Genomic DNA, 17420 nt, shown 5'->3' with positions numbered 1-17420 from the left:
CGGCCACGCCAACGCTCGCCCGCGTGTCCGAAGCGGCGAAGTACTTGTCCGCCTCGGCCGCCAATGCTCGGGGTTCCGTTAGCCCGGTCCCGGCCAACGCGAGGCGAACCTGCGCTGGAAGTTGGCGACGGAAAAGCGCCCGGAATAGCGAACCGGGGGCTTCGTCGCCCAACAGTGACAGCATATGGTCCATTCGGACCGACGGGCGCGTCTCACCGAGCTCGGGGAGATCCAGGAGGCGGTCGGCCCGTGCGTCGTCCATGAGGCTGAACGTGGCTAGGAGTAGCCGCTTGAGTGCCTCGTACTTGTGGCCGTCCGGTGGGTGGCGAAGGACGGACACAACCCGAGCGGCCGTGCCGGGCCCGAGGGAGGCGACGACGTGGCAGTAGCGCGTGTCATCGCCGGTGAGGTGCCGAAGCTGAAATTGGGCTTCGGCCTGGACGAACCAGACTTCGGCCTGAGCCTCCCAAAATTCCGGAAGTTTGACGAAGGCGGCCATGGCGATGGCGTCGCGTGTGGAAGGATCGCTCCGGCAGATCCAACGTCGAGGGTCACCAGTAAAGCGCGGCGTTACGCGCGCTGCTTGTGAGCAAGGAGGAAGCGGACAAGCGGTAACATATAAACGTCTTTATTGTAAGACTACACTGTAACACTGTACTCCTCCGGGCTGGTCGCCCGGGGTATATCATGAGGCCACGCCTACCCCTCGGGCGTGGCCACCGCCCACTTGGTGCGTGGAATGATGTCACCACGCCAGTGGGCTTTTGTGTCCGCCACACATACATATTATACACACCATGGGGCTGGTGTACATAGATAAATATATACACACCTTGGGGCTGGTGTACATACATACATATATACACACCATGGGGCTGGTGTACATAGATACATATATACACACCATGGGGCTGGTGTACATACATACATATTATACACACCATGGGGCTGGTGTACATAGATACATATATACACACCTTGGGGCTGGTGTACATAGATAAATATATACACACCATGGGGCTGGTGTACATACATACATATTATACACACCATGGGGCTGGTGTACATAGATAAATATATACACACCATGGGGCTGGTGTACATACATACATATGTACACACCATGGGGCTGGTGTACATAGATACATATATACACACCATGGGGCTGGTGTACATACATACATATATACACACCATGGGGCTGGTGTACATACATACATACGTATATACATATACATACACACACCATGCGGCTGGTGTACATACATACATGTATACATATACACACCATGCGGCTGGTGTACATATATACATGTATACATACACACACCATGCAGTATATATCATTAAATACTATGCACGCCATAAATTCGTTTGGCTGTCTGTGACGTCATCTCGCGGTTTACGTCACAGCAGGAGACGATCCCGTGAACACACAAGACCAATTACAGCGTTCGGACATTACGTAAAAGGCCGTACGTACTGTAACGTCGTTTACCGTTACACATACAGTGAGCGATTCCGCAGCGACTCCCCGGAAAATGAGGAATTCCGCTTGGAATCCAGCGCGGACGTGTCCCGTCCCATCGCACGTCGTTCCCGTCGCGGGTTCCGTCGGCTCCCACCGAAAGTGACACCAGGCGCGGTTTAATACGCGGGAATCGCCATCGGCCGAGAGTGCGAGGTGTGCGTGGTGTGCGAGCACTCACCAAAGCGCTGTGGGGGCGGACGGGACACGTCTGCGAACAGCAGGCTCAGGAAGTCGTCCTCGTCGAAGATTTCGCTCATGTCTGGGAGACGCGACCCCCGAGCTTCGGCCCCACAGCCGGCTGCCCTGCCGCCCGGGAATCCTCGGCAAAAACATTACGTCATCGCACCGCGCGCTCTTATTGGGTAGCGCTACGTGCGACGTCATCACGCCGGCTGCCGCGTTGGCTCATCCTCCGCGCCAGAATTTTCAGGGTCGTCGTCACGTGCTTCGGTCCGTCGCTTTGCTTCGGGAAACGATTTAACGTCGTTTTGTCGGAGCTCGGCTCCATTATTTGTGTAAATGTCGATGATTCAGCACCGAATCACGCGATGAGCACCTTATTCCCGATTGATTGGACTGATGCGCCCGATCACGTGACGATGAGCCTCGTTTCACCCTGTCCAGTAAACTATGTTCTTGTGTTTCTTCTCGATATTTGTCTCCACTTTAATAAAGGTGACAACAGGCTTCAAAAACTTGTCAACCATTGATTGGCTGAACGGGGACAGTGGGGTTTCCTGTCCGGCATATATTATGTTAATTATATGCGTGGGTTTGCGGCGGTTGCTATGGAAACCAGCGGAACCAGCGAGCGGGGTATAAATGCAAAAAACATGGGGGAAAGTGGACAAACTAGATTGTATTCATGGGATACTATTACTAATACGCTACGCAGTCAACTTGGTGTGAGCTCTTCTGTTTTTGAACGTTTCCTTTTTTTTATCCAATATGGCTGCCAGACCACGTGAGCGATGACATCATAAATTTATATTCTCTAACATAATTGTTGCATAGATCATGCTCAATACATTTCAAGCTGATGAGGCGAAGCATTGTGCATTAACCCAGGTGTTATTCATGGAAGCTGGAGTGCCGATGTGCGCATTTACATAAAATGGATGCCTTCCTCTGGGAAGACGAGGCAAACCAACAGCGGGGGAATGGCCGATCCATAAAGCTTTACATTTGTTCCAATTTATTGAAGACCATAGAATTATAACCAGGCTAAGTCACATTTTTGTCATTTCGAGAAAAACGTGAAAAAAAAAATTGAAAAACGTGAAAAACGTGAAAAAAAATTGAAAAACGTGAAAAACGTGAAAAACGGGGGGAAAAAAAAAAGTGACAGCCTGGTTATAATTCGATGGTCTTCGATTGCAGTTGTACATGCCGAATACATTTTTTCCAGATTATTTAGTAGCATGGTGACATCATCACTGCCGCACACCACAACGCACGCATCATCAGCATATGCTCAGGTGACCATTGGCCTTTCGGTGGGCGTCACAGGAAAACCCGGTAAGCTGGGAACGCGCCCTCTTGTGGTCTACACTTAAAAACATCCAAAAGTGTCGGGCCGAGCAAGTCCCAGAATGTTTTGTAAAATTCCCCAGGTAAACCATCAAAGCCAGGTGCTTCATGATCATTAAGGCGATGAAGAGCTGTTAAAGGTTCACCTGCTGTAAAAGCCTGTTCTGGAGAGCGCTGCTGTGATTCTCCTAATCGTGGGAGATTTTGGGTAAAATGAAACATTTCTTGATCATTACTTTTCTTTGCGGTAAAAACGTTCTTGAAGAACTCTCTGATAAGGAACTTCAACTGAGCATTCTCCTCAATAATTTGTCCGTCACCTGAACGTAAACTCACCAACGATCTATGAGACTAGGTGGCTTTTTCAAAGCTAAAAAAACATTTACAAGTTTCTGAGGCTTTTACTCGGAGTAGTGTTCGCACTCTGAGAGCATCATCTTCAGGTAAACCATTCAGTGGGACTTGTTCCTCGGAGATAAACCTTTTACTCGGAGTGGTGTTAGCACTCTGAGAGCATCATCTTCAGGTAAACCATTCAATGGGGCTCGTTTCTCGGAGATAAACCTTTTACTCGGAGTGGTGTTAGCACTCTGAGAGCATCATCTTCAGGTAAACCATTCAATGGGGCTCGTTTCTCGGAGATAAACCTTTTACTCGGAGTGGTGTTAGCACTCTGAGAGCATCATCTTCAGGTAAACCATTCAGTGGGACTTGTTCCTCGGAGATAAACCTTTTACTCGGAGTCGTGTTAGCACTCTGAGAGCATCATCTTCAGGTAAACCATTCAGTGGGACTTGTTTCTCGGAGATAAACCTTTTACTCGGAGTGGTGTTAGCACTCCGAGAGCATCATCTTCAGGTAAACCATTCAATGGGGCTCGTTTCTCGGAGATAAACCTTTTACTCGGAGTGGTGTTAGCACTCTGAGAGCATCATCTTCAGGTAAACCATTCAATGGGGCTCGTTCCTCGGAGATAAACCTTTTACTCGGAGTGGCGTTAGCACTCTGAGAGCATCATCTTCAGGTAAACCATTCAATGGGGCTCGTTCCTCGGAGATAAACCTTTTACTCGGAGTGGCGTTAGCACTCTGAGAGCATCATCTTCAGGTAAACCATTCAGTGGGACTTGTTTCTCGGAGATAAACCTTTTACTCGGAGTCGTATTCGCACTCCGAGAGCATCATCTTCAGGTAAACCATTCAGTGGGGCTCGTTTCTCGGAGATAAACCTTTTACTCGGAGTGGTGTTAGCACTCTGAGAGCATCATCTTCAGGTAAACCATTCAATGGGGCTCGTTTCTCGGAGATAAACCTTTTACTCGGAGTGGTGTTAGCACTCTGAGAGCATCATCTTCAGGTAAACCATTCAATGGGACTTGTTTCTCGAAGATAAACCTTTTACTCGGAGTGGTGTTAGCACTCTGAGAGCATCATCTTCAGGTAAACCATTCAATGGGACTTGTTTCTCGGAGATAAACCTTTTACTCGGAGTGGTGTTAGCACTCTGAGAGCATCATCTTCAGGTAAACCATTCAGTGGGACTTGTTTCTCGTAGATAAACCTTTTACTCGGAGTAGTGTTCGCACTCTGAGAGCATCATCTTCAGGTAAACCATTCAATGGGGCTTGTTTCTCGTAGATAAACCTTTTACTCGGAGTGGTGTTAGCACTCTGAGAGCATCATCTTCAGGTAAACCATTCAGTGGGGCTTGTTTCTCGGAGATAAACCTTTTACTCGGAGTCGTGTTAGCACTCTGAGAGCATCATCTTCAGTTAAACCATTCAGTGGGACTTGTTTCTCGGAGATAAACCTTTTACTCGGAGTGGTGTTAGCACTCTGAGAGCATCATCTTCAGTTAAAACATTCAGTGGGGCTCGTTTCTCGTAGATAAACCTTTTACTCGGAGTGGTGTTAGCACTCTGAGAGCATCATCTTCAGGTAAACCATTCAGTGGGGCTTGTTTCTCGGAGATAAACCTTTTACTCGGAGTGGTGTTAGCACTCTGAGAGCATCATCTTCAGGTAAACCATTCAGTGGGACTTGTTTCTCGGAGATAAACCTTTTACTCGGAGTGGTGTTAGCACTCTGAGAGCATCATCTTCAGTTAAAACATTCAGTGGGACTTGTTTCTCGTAGATAAACCTTTTACTCGAAGTCGTGTTAGCACTCTGAGAGCATCATCTTCAGGTAAACCATTCAGTGGGACTTGTTTCTCGTAGATAAACCTTTTACTCGGAGTGGTGTTAGCACTCTGAGAGCATCATCTTCAGGTAAACCATTCAGTGGGGCTTGTTTCTCGTAGATAAACCTTTTACTCGGAGTGGTGTTAGCACTCTGAGAGCATCATCTTCAGGTAAACCATTCAGTGGGACTTGTTTCTCGGAGATAAACCTTTTACTCGGAGTGGTGTTAGCACTCTGAGAGCATCATCTTCAGGTAAACCATTCAGTGGGACTTGTTCCTCGGAGATAAACCTTTTACTCGGAGTCGTGTTAGCACTCTGAGAGCATCATCTTCAGGTAAACCATTCAGTGGGACTTGTTTCTCGGAGATAAACCTTTTACTCGGAGTGGTGTTAGCACTCCGAGAGCATCATCTTCAGGTAAACCATTCAATGGGGCTCGTTTCTCGGAGATAAACCTTTTACTCGGAGTGGTGTTAGCACTCTGAGAGCATCATCTTCAGGTAAACCATTCAATGGGGCTCGTTCCTCGGAGATAAACCTTTTACTCGGAGTGGCGTTAGCACTCTGAGAGCATCATCTTCAGGTAAACCATTCAATGGGGCTCGTTCCTCGGAGATAAACCTTTTACTCGGAGTGGCGTTAGCACTCTGAGAGCATCATCTTCAGGTAAACCATTCAGTGGGACTTGTTTCTCGGAGATAAACCTTTTACTCGGAGTCGTATTCGCACTCCGAGAGCATCATCTTCAGGTAAACCATTCAGTGGGGCTCGTTTCTCGGAGATAAACCTTTTACTCGGAGTGGTGTTAGCACTCTGAGAGCATCATCTTCAGGTAAACCATTCAATGGGGCTCGTTTCTCGGAGATAAACCTTTTACTCGGAGTGGTGTTAGCACTCTGAGAGCATCATCTTCAGGTAAACCATTCAATGGGACTTGTTTCTCGAAGATAAACCTTTTCCTCGGAGTGGTGTTAGCACTCTGAGAGCATCATCTTCAGGTAAACCATTCAATGGGACTTGTTTCTCGGAGATAAACCTTTTACTCGGAGTGGTGTTAGCACTCTGAGAGCATCATCTTCAGGTAAACCATTCAGTGGGACTTGTTTCTCGTAGATAAACCTTTTACTCGGAGTAGTGTTCGCACTCTGAGAGCATCATCTTCAGGTAAACCATTCAATGGGGCTTGTTTCTCGTAGATAAACCTTTTACTCGGAGTGGTGTTAGCACTCTGAGAGCATCATCTTCAGGTAAACCATTCAGTGGGGCTTGTTTCTCGGAGATAAACCTTTTACTCGGAGTCGTGTTAGCACTCTGAGAGCATCATCTTCAGTTAAACCATTCAGTGGGACTTGTTTCTCGGAGATAAACCTTTTACTCGGAGTGGTGTTAGCACTCTGAGAGCATCATCTTCAGTTAAAACATTCAGTGGGGCTCGTTTCTCGTAGATAAACCTTTTACTCGGAGTGGTGTTAGCACTCTGAGAGCATCATCTTCAGGTAAACCATTCAGTGGGGCTTGTTTCTCGGAGATAAACCTTTTACTCGGAGTGGTGTTAGCACTCTGAGAGCATCATCTTCAGGTAAACCATTCAGTGGGACTTGTTTCTCGGAGATAAACCTTTTACTCGGAGTGGTGTTAGCACTCTGAGAGCATCATCTTCAGTTAAAACATTCAGTGGGACTTGTTTCTCGTAGATAAACCTTTTACTCGAAGTCGTGTTAGCACTCTGAGAGCATCATCTTCAGGTAAACCATTCAGTGGGACTTGTTTCTCGTAGATAAACCTTTTACTCGGAGTGGTGTTAGCACTCTGAGAGCATCATCTTCAGGTAAACCATTCAGTGGGGCTTGTTTCTCGTAGATAAACCTTTTACTCGGAGTGGTGTTAGCACTCTGAGAGCATCATCTTCAGGTAAACCATTCAGTGGGACTTGTTTCTCGGAGATAAACCTTTTACTCGGAGTGGTGTTAGCACTCTGAGAGCATCATCTTCAGGTAAACCATTCAGTGGGACTTGTTTCTCGGAGATAAACCTTTTACTCGGAGTCGTGTTAGCACTCTGAGAGCATCATCTTCAGGTAAACCATTCAGTGGGGCTTGTTTCTCGGAGATAAACCTTTTACTCGGAGACGTGTTAGCACTCTGAGAGCATCATCTTCAGGTAAACCATTCAGTGGGACTTGTTTCTCGGAGATAAACCTTTTACTCGGAGTCGTGTTAGCACTCTGAGAGCATCATCTTCAGGTAAACCATTCAGTGGGGCTTGTTTCTCGGAGATAAACCTTTTACTCGGAGTGGTGTTAGCACTCTGAGAGCATAATCTTCAGTTCAATCATTCAGTGGGGCTTGTTTCTCGGAGATAAACCTTTTACTCGGAGTGGTGTTAGCACTCTGAGAGCATCATCTTCAGTTAAAACATTCAGTAGGGCTCGTTTCTCGTAGATAAACCTTTTACTCGGAGTGGTGTTAGCACTCTGAGAGCATCATCTTCAGGTAAACCATTCAGTGGGGCTTGTTTCTCGTCGATAAACCTTTTACTCGGAGTCGTGTTAGCACTCTGAGAGCATCATCTTCAGTTAAAACATTCAGTGGGGCTTGTTTCTCGGAGATAAACCTTTTACTCGGAGTGGTGTTAGCACTCCGAGAGCATCATCTTCAGGTAAACCATTCAGTGGGGCTTGTTTCTCGTCGATAAACCTTTTACTCGGAGTCGTGTTAGCACTCTGAGAGCATCATCTTCAGGTAAACCATTCAATGGGGCTCGTTTCTCGGAGATAAACCTTTTACTCGGAGTGGTGTTAGCACTCCGAGAGCATCATCTTCAGTTAAAACATTCAGTGGGGCTTGTTTCTCGGAGATAAACCTTTTACTCGGAGTGGTGTTAGCACTCTGAGAGCGTCATCTTCAGTTAAAACATTCAGTGGGACTTGTTTCTCGTAGATAAACCTTTTACTCGGAGTGGTGTTAGCACTCTGAGAGCGTCATCTTCAGTTAAAACATTCAGTGGGGCTTGTTTCTCGGAGATAAACCTTTTACTCGGAGTGGTGTTAGCACTCTGAGAGCGTCATCTTCAGTTAAAACATTCAGTGGGGCTTGTTTCTCGTAGATAAACCTTTTACTCGGAGTGGTGTTAGCACTCTGAGAGCGTCATCTTCAGTTAAAACGTTCAGTGGGGCTTGTTTCTCGGAGATAAACCTTTTACTCGGAGTGGTGTTAGCACTCTGAGAGCGTCATCTTCAGTTAAAACGTTCAGTGGGACTTGTTTCTCGTAGATAAACCTTTTACTCGGAGTCGTGTTCGCACTCCGAGAGCATCATCTTCAGGTAAACCATTCAATGGGGCTTGTTTCTCGTAGATAAACCTTTTACTCGGAGTGGTGTTAGCACTCTGAGAGCATAATCTTCAGTTAAAACGTTCAGTGGGACTTGTTTCTCGTAGATAAACCTTTTACTCGGAGTGGTGTTAGCACTCTGAGAGCGTCATCTTCAGTTAAAACGTTCAGTGGGGCTTGTTTCTCGTAGATAAACCTTTTACTCGGAGTGGTGTTAGCACTCTGAGAGCATCATCTTCAGTTAAAACGTTCAGTGGGGCTTGTTTCTCGTAGATAAACCTTTTACTCGGAGTGGTGTTAGCACTCTGAGAGCATCATCTTCAGTTAAAACGTTCAGTGGGGCTTGTTTCTCGTAGATAAACCTTTTACTCGGAGTGGTGTTAGCACACCGAGAGCGTCATCTTCAGTTAAAATATTCAGTGGGGCTTGTTTCTCGTAGATAAACCTTTTACTCGGAGTGGTGTTAGCACTCTGAGAGCATCATCTTCAGGTAAACCATTCAATGGGGCTCGTTTCTCGGAGATAAACCTTTTACTCGGAGTGGTGTTAGCACTCCGAGAGCATCATCTTCAGTTAAAACATTCAGTGGGGCTTGTTTCTCGGAGATAAACCTTTTACTCGGAGTGGTGTTAGCACTCTGAGAGCGTCATCTTCAGTTAAAACATTCAGTGGGACTTGTTTCTCGTAGATAAACCTTTTACTCGGAGTAGTGTTAGCACTCTGAGAGCATCATCTTCAGTTAAAACATTCAGTGGGGCTTGTTTCTCGGAGATAAACCTTTTACTCGGAGTGGTGTTAGCACTCTGAGAGCGTCATCTTCAGTTAAAACATTCAGTGGGACTTGTTTCTCGTAGATAAACCTTTTACTCGGAGTGGTGTTAGCACTCTGAGAGCATCATCTTCAGTTAAAACATTCAGTGGGGCTTGTTTCTCGTAGATAAACCTTTTACTCGAAGTCGTGTTAGCACTCTGAGAGCATCATCTTCAGTTAAAACATTCAGTGGGGCTTGTTTCTCGTAGATAAACCTTTTACTCGGAGTGGTGTTAGCACTCTGAGAGCGTCATCTTCAGTTAAAACGTTCAGTGGGACTTGTTTCTCGTAGATAAACCTTTTACTCGGAGTGGTGTTAGCACTCTGAGAGCGTCATCTTCAGTTAAAACGTTCAGTGGGACTTGTTTCTCGTAGATAAACCTTTTACTCGGAGTCGTGTTCGCACTCCGAGAGCATCATCTTCAGGTAAACCATTCAATGGGGCTTGTTTCTCGGAGATAAACCTTTTACTCGGAGTGGTGTTAGCACTCTGAGAGCATCATCTTCAGTTAAAACGTTCAGTGGGACTTGTTTCTCGTAGATAAACCTTTTACTCGGAGTGGTGTTAGCACTCTGAGAGCATCATCTTCAGTTAAAACGTTCAGTGGGGCTTGTTTCTCGTAGATAAACCTTTTACTCGGAGTGGTGTTAGCACTCTGAGAGCATCATCTTCAGTTAAAACGTTCAGTGGGGCTTGTTTCTCGTAGATAAACCTTTTACTCGGAGTGGTGTTAGCACACCGAGAGCGTCATCTTCAGTTAAAATATTCAGTGGGGCTTGTTTCTCGTAGATAAACCTTTTACTCGGAGTGGTGTTAGCACTCTGAGAGCATCATCTTCAGTTAAACCATTCAATGGGGCTCGTTTCTCGTAGATAAACCTTTTACTCGGAGTGGTGTTAGCACTCTGAGAGCATCATCTTCAGTTAAAACATTCAGTGGGGCTTGTTTCTCGGAGATAAACCTTTTACTCGGAGTGGTGTTAGCACTCTGAGAGCATCATCTTCAGTTAAAACATTCAGTGGGGCTCGTTTCTCGTAGATATACCTTTTACTCGGAGTGGTGTTAGCACTCTGAGAGCATCATCTTCAGTTAAAACATTCAATGGGGCTTGTTTCTCGTAGATAAACCTTTTACTCGGAGTGGTGTTAGCACTCTGAGAGCATCATCTTCAGTTAAAACATTCAGTGGGGCTTGTTTCTCGTAGAGAGACCTTTTACTCGGAGTGGTGTTAGCACTCTGAGAGCATCATCTTCAGTTAAAACATTCAGTGGGGCTTGTTTCTCGTAGAGAGACCTTTTACTCAGAGTGGTGTTAGCACTCTGAGAGCATCATCTTCAGGTAAACCATTCAATGGGGCTCGTTTCTCGGAGATAAACCTTTTACTCGGAGTGGTGTTAGCACTCTGAGAGCATCATCTTCAGTTAAAACATTCAGTGGGGCTTGTTTCTCGTAGATAAACCTTTTACTCGGAGTGGTGTTAGCACTCTGAGAGCATCATCTTCAGTTAAAACATTCAATGGGGCTTGTTTCTCGTAGAGAGACCTTTTACTCGGAGTGGTGTTAGCACTCTGAGAGCATCATCTTCAGTTAAAACGTTCAGTAGGGCTTGTTTCTCGTAGATAAACCTTTTACACGGAGTGGTGTTAGCACTCTGAGAGCATCATCTTCAGTTAAAACGTTCAGTGGGACTTGTTTCTCGTAGATAAACCTTTTACTCGGAGTGGTGTTATCACTCTGAGAGCATCATCTTCAGTTAAAACATTCAGTGGGGCTTGTTTCTCGTAGAGAGACCTTTTACTCGGAGTGGTGTTAGCACTCTGAGAGCATCATCTTCAGTTAAAACATTCAGTGGGACTTGTTTCTCGTAGATAAACCTTTTACTCGGAGTCATGTTAGCACTCTGAGAGCATCATCTTCAGTTAAAACATTCAGTGGGGCTCGTTTCTCGTTGATAGACCTTTTACTCGGAGTGGTGTTAGCACTCTGAGAGCATCATCTTCAGTTAAAACATTCAGTGGGGCTTGTTTCTCGTAGATAAACCTTTTACTCGGAGTCGTGTTAGCACTCTGACAGCATCATCTTCAGTTAAAACATTCAGTGGGACTTCTTTCTCGTAGATAAACCTTTTACTCGGAGTGGTGTTAGCACTCTGAGAGCATCATCTTCAGTTAAAACATTCAGTGGGACTTGTTTCTCGTAGATAAACCTTTTACTCGGAGTGGTGTTAGCACTCTGAGAGCATCATCTTCAGTTAAAACATTCAGTGGGGCTTGTTTCTCGTAGATAAACCTTTTACTCGGAGTGGTGTTAGCACTCTGAGAGCATCATCTTCAGTTAAAACGTTCAGTGGGACTTGTTTCTCGTAGATAAACCTTTTACTCGGAGTCGTGTTAGCACTCTGAGAGCGTCATCTTCAGTTAAAACATTCAGTGGGACTTGTTTCTCGTAGATAAACCTTTTACTCGGAGTCGTGTTAGCACTCTGAGAGCATCATCTTCAGTTAAAACATTCAATGGGGCTTGTTTCTCGTAGATAAACCTTTTACTCGGAGTGGTGTTAGCACTCTGAGAGCATCATCTTCAGGTAAACCATTCAATGGGACTTGTTTCTCGTAGATAAACCTTTTACTCAGAGTCGTGTTAGCACTCTGAGAGCATCATCTTCAGTTAAAACATTCAGTGGGGCTCGTTTCTCGTAGATAAACCTTTTACTCGGAGTGGTGTTAGCACTCTGAAAGCATCATCTTCAGTTAAAACATTCAGTGGGGCTCGTTTCTCGTAGATATACCTTTTACTCGGAGTGGTGTTAGCACTCTGAGAGCATCATCTTCAGTTAAAACATTCAATGGGGCTTGTTTCTCGTAGATAAACCTTTTACTCGGAGTGGTGTTAGCACTCTGAGAGCATCATCTTCAGTTAAAACATTCAGTGGGGCTTGTTTCTCGTAGAGAGACCTTTTACTCGGAGTGGTGTTAGCACTCTGAGAGCATCATCTTCAGTTAAAACATTCAGTGGGGCTTGTTTCTCGTAGAGAGACCTTTTACTCGGAGTGGTGTTAGCACTCTGAGAGCATCATCTTCAGGTAAACCATTCAATGGGGCTCGTTTCTCGTAGATAAACCTTTTACTCGGAGTGGTGTTAGCACTCTGAGAGCATCATCTTCAGTTAAAACATTCAGTGGGGCTTGTTTCTCGTAGATAAACCTTTTACTCGGAGTGGTGTTAGCACTCTGAGAGCATCATCTTCAGTTAAAACATTCAATGGGGCTTGTTTCTCGTAGAGAGACCTTTTACTCGGAGTGGTGTTAGCACTCTGAGAGCATCATCTTCAGTTAAAACATTCAATGGGGCTTGTTTCTCGTAGAGAGACCTTTTACTCGGAGTGGTGTTAGCACTCTGAGAGCATCATCTTCAGTTAAAACGTTCAGTGGGACTTGTTTCTCGTAGATAAACCTTTTACTCGGAGTGGTGTTAGCACTCTGAGAGCATCATCTTCAGTTAAAACATTCAGTGGGGCTTGTTTCTCGTAGATAAACCTTTTACTCGGAGTGGTGTTAGCACTCTGAGAGCATCATCTTCAGTTAAAACATTCAATGGGGCTTGTTTCTCGTAGAGAGACCTTTTACTCGGAGTGGTGTTAGCACTCTGAGAGCATCATCTTCAGTTAAAACGTTCAGTGGGACTTGTTTCTCGTAGATAAACCTTTTACTCGGAGTGGTGTTAGCACTCTGAGAGCATCATCTTCAGTTAAAACATTCAGTGGGGCTTGTTTCTCGTAGAGAGACCTTTTACTCGGAGTGGTGTTAGCACTCTGAGAGCATCATCTTCAGTTAAAACCTTCAGTGGGACTTGTTTCTCGTAGATAAACCTTTTACTCGGAGTCATGTTAGCACTCTGAGAGCATCATCTTCAGTTAAAACATTCAGTGGGGCTCGTTTCTCGTTGATAGACCTTTTACTCGGAGTGGTGTTAGCACTCTGAGAGCATCATCTTCAGTTAAAACATTCAGTGGGGCTTGTTTCTCGTAGATAAACCTTTTACTCGGAGTCGTGTTAGCACTCTGACAGCATCATCTTCAGTTAAAACATTCAGTGGGACTTCTTTCTCGTAGATAAACCTTTTACTCGGAGTGGTGTTAGCACTCTGAGAGCATCATCTTCAGTTAAAACATTCAGTGGGACTTGTTTCTCGTAGATAAACCTTTTACTCGGAGTGGTGTTAGCACTCTGAGAGCATCATCTTCAGTTAAAACATTCAGTGGGGCTTGTTTCTCGTAGATAAACCTTTTACTCGGAGTGGTGTTAGCACTCTGAGAGCATCATCTTCAGTTAAAACGTTCAGTGGGACTTGTTTCTCGTAGATAAACCTTTTACTCGGAGTCGTGTTAGCACTCTGAGAGCATCATCTTCAGTTAAAACATTCAATGGGACTTGTTTCTCGTAGATAAACCTTTTACTCGGAGTGGTGTTAGCACTCTGAGAGCATCATCTTTAGTTAAAACGTTCAGTAGGGCTTGTTTCTCGTAGATAAACCTTTTACACGGAGTGGTGTTAGCACTCTGAGAGCATCATCTTCAGTTAAAACATTCAGTAGGGCTTGTTTCTCGTAGATAAACCTTTTACACGGAGTGGTGTTAGCACTCTGAGAGCATCATCTTCAGTTAAAACGTTCAGTAGGGCTTGTTTCTCGTAGATAAACCTTTTACACGGAGTGGTGTTAGCACTCTGAGAGCATCATCTTTAGTTAAAACGTTCAGTCGGGCTTGTTTCTCGTAGATAAACCTTTTACTCGGAGTGGTGTTAGCACTCTTTTTTTTTTCTTTTTTTTTTGTGTGCAGAGTCGAGGCTCGTGAAAGAGCTAACATTTATCAAACAAACGAATCAAACAAACAAGCAAACAAAGTATATTAAAAGGGGAGTGGTCGACAAGATGGGGAGAGAAGGGGAGGAAGCACACAAACACAACATTTGAGAGCAGGGACATCGGGAGATGTGTGGGAGGGAGAGGGCCTGGGTGGAGGCAGGATCAGTATAAAACGCAAGGACACCAAGGACTTCCAGGAAAGAAGTCAAAAGTCACCTCAAAAAAGTGGATTTGGGGTGAAATTAGCGGGGGTAGAAAAGATCAAGGTTTTGGATTGGGGAAGATAAGAGATGGTGGTGAACAGCCGTTTTAAAGACCTGGAGGGAGGAGTGGGATTGAAGGGAGTGAGGGAGTTTGTTCCAGAGGCGGGAGAAAAGAGGAATGAAGGAGTGAAGGTGAGCAGAGAGTCTTGATTTTGGCAGTTTAACCATAAGAGGGTTGCTGGCAGATCTTGTGCGACCTGCAGGAATATTTTGGGGACAGAGCCCAGAGAGAGCTGGGGGAGCAAGGCCGGAGAGGAGTCGGTAGAAGACAGAAAGTCCACCAACCTGCCTGCGATGAATGAGTGAAAGGCCCTCAGAGTTAGGTTCATCGCGGGAGATTCCAATGATTCTGAAAGCTTTGGTTTCAACAGCATGAAGTCGAGCTAGGTGTGAGGCAGGAGCACCAGCCCAGAGGGGGGGAACAGTATTCCATTGAGCTGCGGATGAAAGCCTTGTATGTGTTAAAGCATTCAGTCGGGCTTGTTTCTCTTGAAGCCGATGGCATCGTACCTCCTCATCAATGTTAGTCGTGTTTTCTTGCAAGTCAAGAATTTCTTTCTTTAAAATGCATATCCTGGCTTGCTTTACATTCATGAAATTATTCCTATATTGCTGGCAGAAGACTCTGATTGGTGCTTTTCCATCATCCCACCATTGGCAAAGATTGGTGAAATCGTTCCGTGATTCTCGAATCCAAAGCCAGAAAATTTTAAAAGATAGTTAAAAAAGGAATCATTTAATAAGTGTTTGAACAGTCGTGGTTTTGATCAATCAAAAATAAAATGAGTTGCATATTTATGCCATCAAAATGGGTTGTCCAAAATGAGTTGGCACTCTGCTTGTGCCAAGTTTGAACAAAATCGAACCATGCATGTTCAAGAAATGGTTGGGGACACGTTTAAATAACACAACGGCCGCCAGTCAGCCATCTTGGATTTAATCTCGAAAATAAATGAGGTGCATATGTATGCCATAATTCATTATCTGTGTGCAAAGTTTGAGCAAGATCGGTAAATGCACGTCCAAGAAATGGTTGAGGAGGTGTTCAACATTGGGTTTTTTACAACTAAAATGGCCGACAGTCGGCCATATTGGATTTGATCTCGAAAAGAAACGACGTGCATATGTATATCAGCATGTTTTGTCTTTTTGTCAAATATGAATAAAATCGGTCCACACATCTCCGAGATATGGTTGCGGACGGACAGACAGACGATTCACAGTCCATAAGCCCTTGTTTCAGAATAAGTCCAACGGTGGCTAATAATGTCACTAATATTACAATTAAATTTGCACAAAAGAAATGTTTGTATTATGATTGGTGTAAAGCATGACAACACAGCAAGTCACGTTCAGTCAGGTCATTATCCTCAGTTAAAACAAGCCCGTGCCTCTGCAGCATCGATGAGGCAAGTGTGCTGATCCACGCCATTAATGAATATATAAAGCAGACTTTTTTTTGATTCACCCCGTATCCACTTTTTTTTGAAATACCGACTTCTTTCTTTCCTGGAAGTTCTAGCATTGTCCATGTGTTTTATACCTCTACCACCCCACCCCCCCGCCCTCCCATGCCACCTCCCCCCAAGCCCTCTCCCTCCCACGTTGTAGTTGTGTGCTTCCCTGTCTCTCTCCCCGTCTTGTCTCCCGCTCCCTTTATTGTGTTTTGTGTGTCCGTTTTTCTTTTTTTTGTGATTAATGCTAGCACGAGCATGCAACACGAGCCTCGATCTTGTATACAAAAAAAAACAAAAAAACATTTCCCCACAAAATGAACTAAATTTCCCCAGCTGAACTAAACTGTTCTTGGTCACCGAGAGCATCGTCTTCTGCAGATGCTGCATCAATCTCATCCTTTTTGTGTTCCGTGGGCAGGAGATAAGAGATCGATTCCGAAATTCCCGCCTAAAGGTGATGGAGAATGCGTTGAATGAAGTGATGGGTGACAGGTTGTAAGTGATGGGTGACAGGTTGTAAGTGATGGGTGACAGTTTGAACTAAACTGTTCTTGGTCACCGAGAGCATCGTCTTCTGCAGATGCTGCATCAATCTCATCCTTTTCGTGTTCAGTGGGCAGGAGATAAGAGATCGATACGACACAACCTCAATCAAGTTAACCACGTATGAGGGGCTCAACACACAAAGAAGTCCACTAACACAATCACAAAATTACAATGAGTGATCAAGGCGATTTTAAACGGGGGGTAGGGAGGGGGCATGCACTGGACAGACACCACTGCACCTCCAGCCAAAATGGAAAGAGACGTTCCACCCAACCTGCCTCCTCCCCAACCTCCACCTCTCACCCGGTAGCTCCATAAACCTTTAATCACTAATCTGGTCCCCACCACCCCCCCCCTTCCCCACACACATTAAAACAGTGAGATGTAGTAGCAGGGAGATGGTGGTCAGTCAGGTCAGTTGAAGGGGGAATACAGGTAGCGGCTATGGCAGCACGAAGGGTAAACCACGGGAGTTAAGATAGGGGACACAGGTAGGAGTAGTTGGACGTTTAGATGTGTAACTACTGCTGAAACATACCTTTTAGACCCCTTTAGATCCTCTTAGACCAATTCGGTCCATTGACATTATGGACCTCTTAAACACCTTGACACTTTAGCCATTTATATCCTTTAGACCCCTAAGATGCTTTAATACTGCGAAGACCCCATAAGACACCTCGAAGACCCTTCATAACCTTTTGTCACTTAAGACATTGTGGACACTATTTGACCATAAAGACTGTGTTACACACTTTAGAATGCTTAGTCTCCCTAACACCGACAAGACTCTTCAGACACCAAAAGACCCTTTAGAACCATAAGACCTTGAAGACCCTACAAAGCCAATGAGAACTCTTAGACTGAGAAAATGATATAGAACCTGTTTGACACTTTTTAACCCCAAGA

At 45.1% G+C, this 17420-nt stretch overlaps 1 protein-coding gene across 1 annotated transcript in view; it reads right to left on the bottom strand.

The window, feature by feature from the left end:
- The window catches only part of LOC137426616 (nuclear factor of activated T-cells, cytoplasmic 1-like), a 98458-nt gene extending 96609 nt beyond the window's left edge, over nt 1-1849 (bottom strand). The window contains exon 1 of the mRNA XM_078779220.1: nt 1710-1849. Coding sequence (XP_078635346.1) covers nt 1710-1788 — 79 coding nt within the window. The 5' untranslated portion in view covers nt 1789-1849. The remainder of the gene's footprint in view (nt 1-1709) is intronic.
- Nucleotides 1850-17420: the final 15571 nt, after the last annotated feature.

This window comes from Myxine glutinosa, chromosome 5, assembly GCF_964187855.1.
Source record: "Myxine glutinosa chromosome 5, kmMyxGlut1.1, whole genome shotgun sequence".
Classification (NCBI taxonomy): Eukaryota; Metazoa; Chordata; class Myxini; order Myxiniformes; family Myxinidae; genus Myxine; species Myxine glutinosa.
This window is presented reverse-complemented; position numbering and strand designations above follow the sequence as displayed.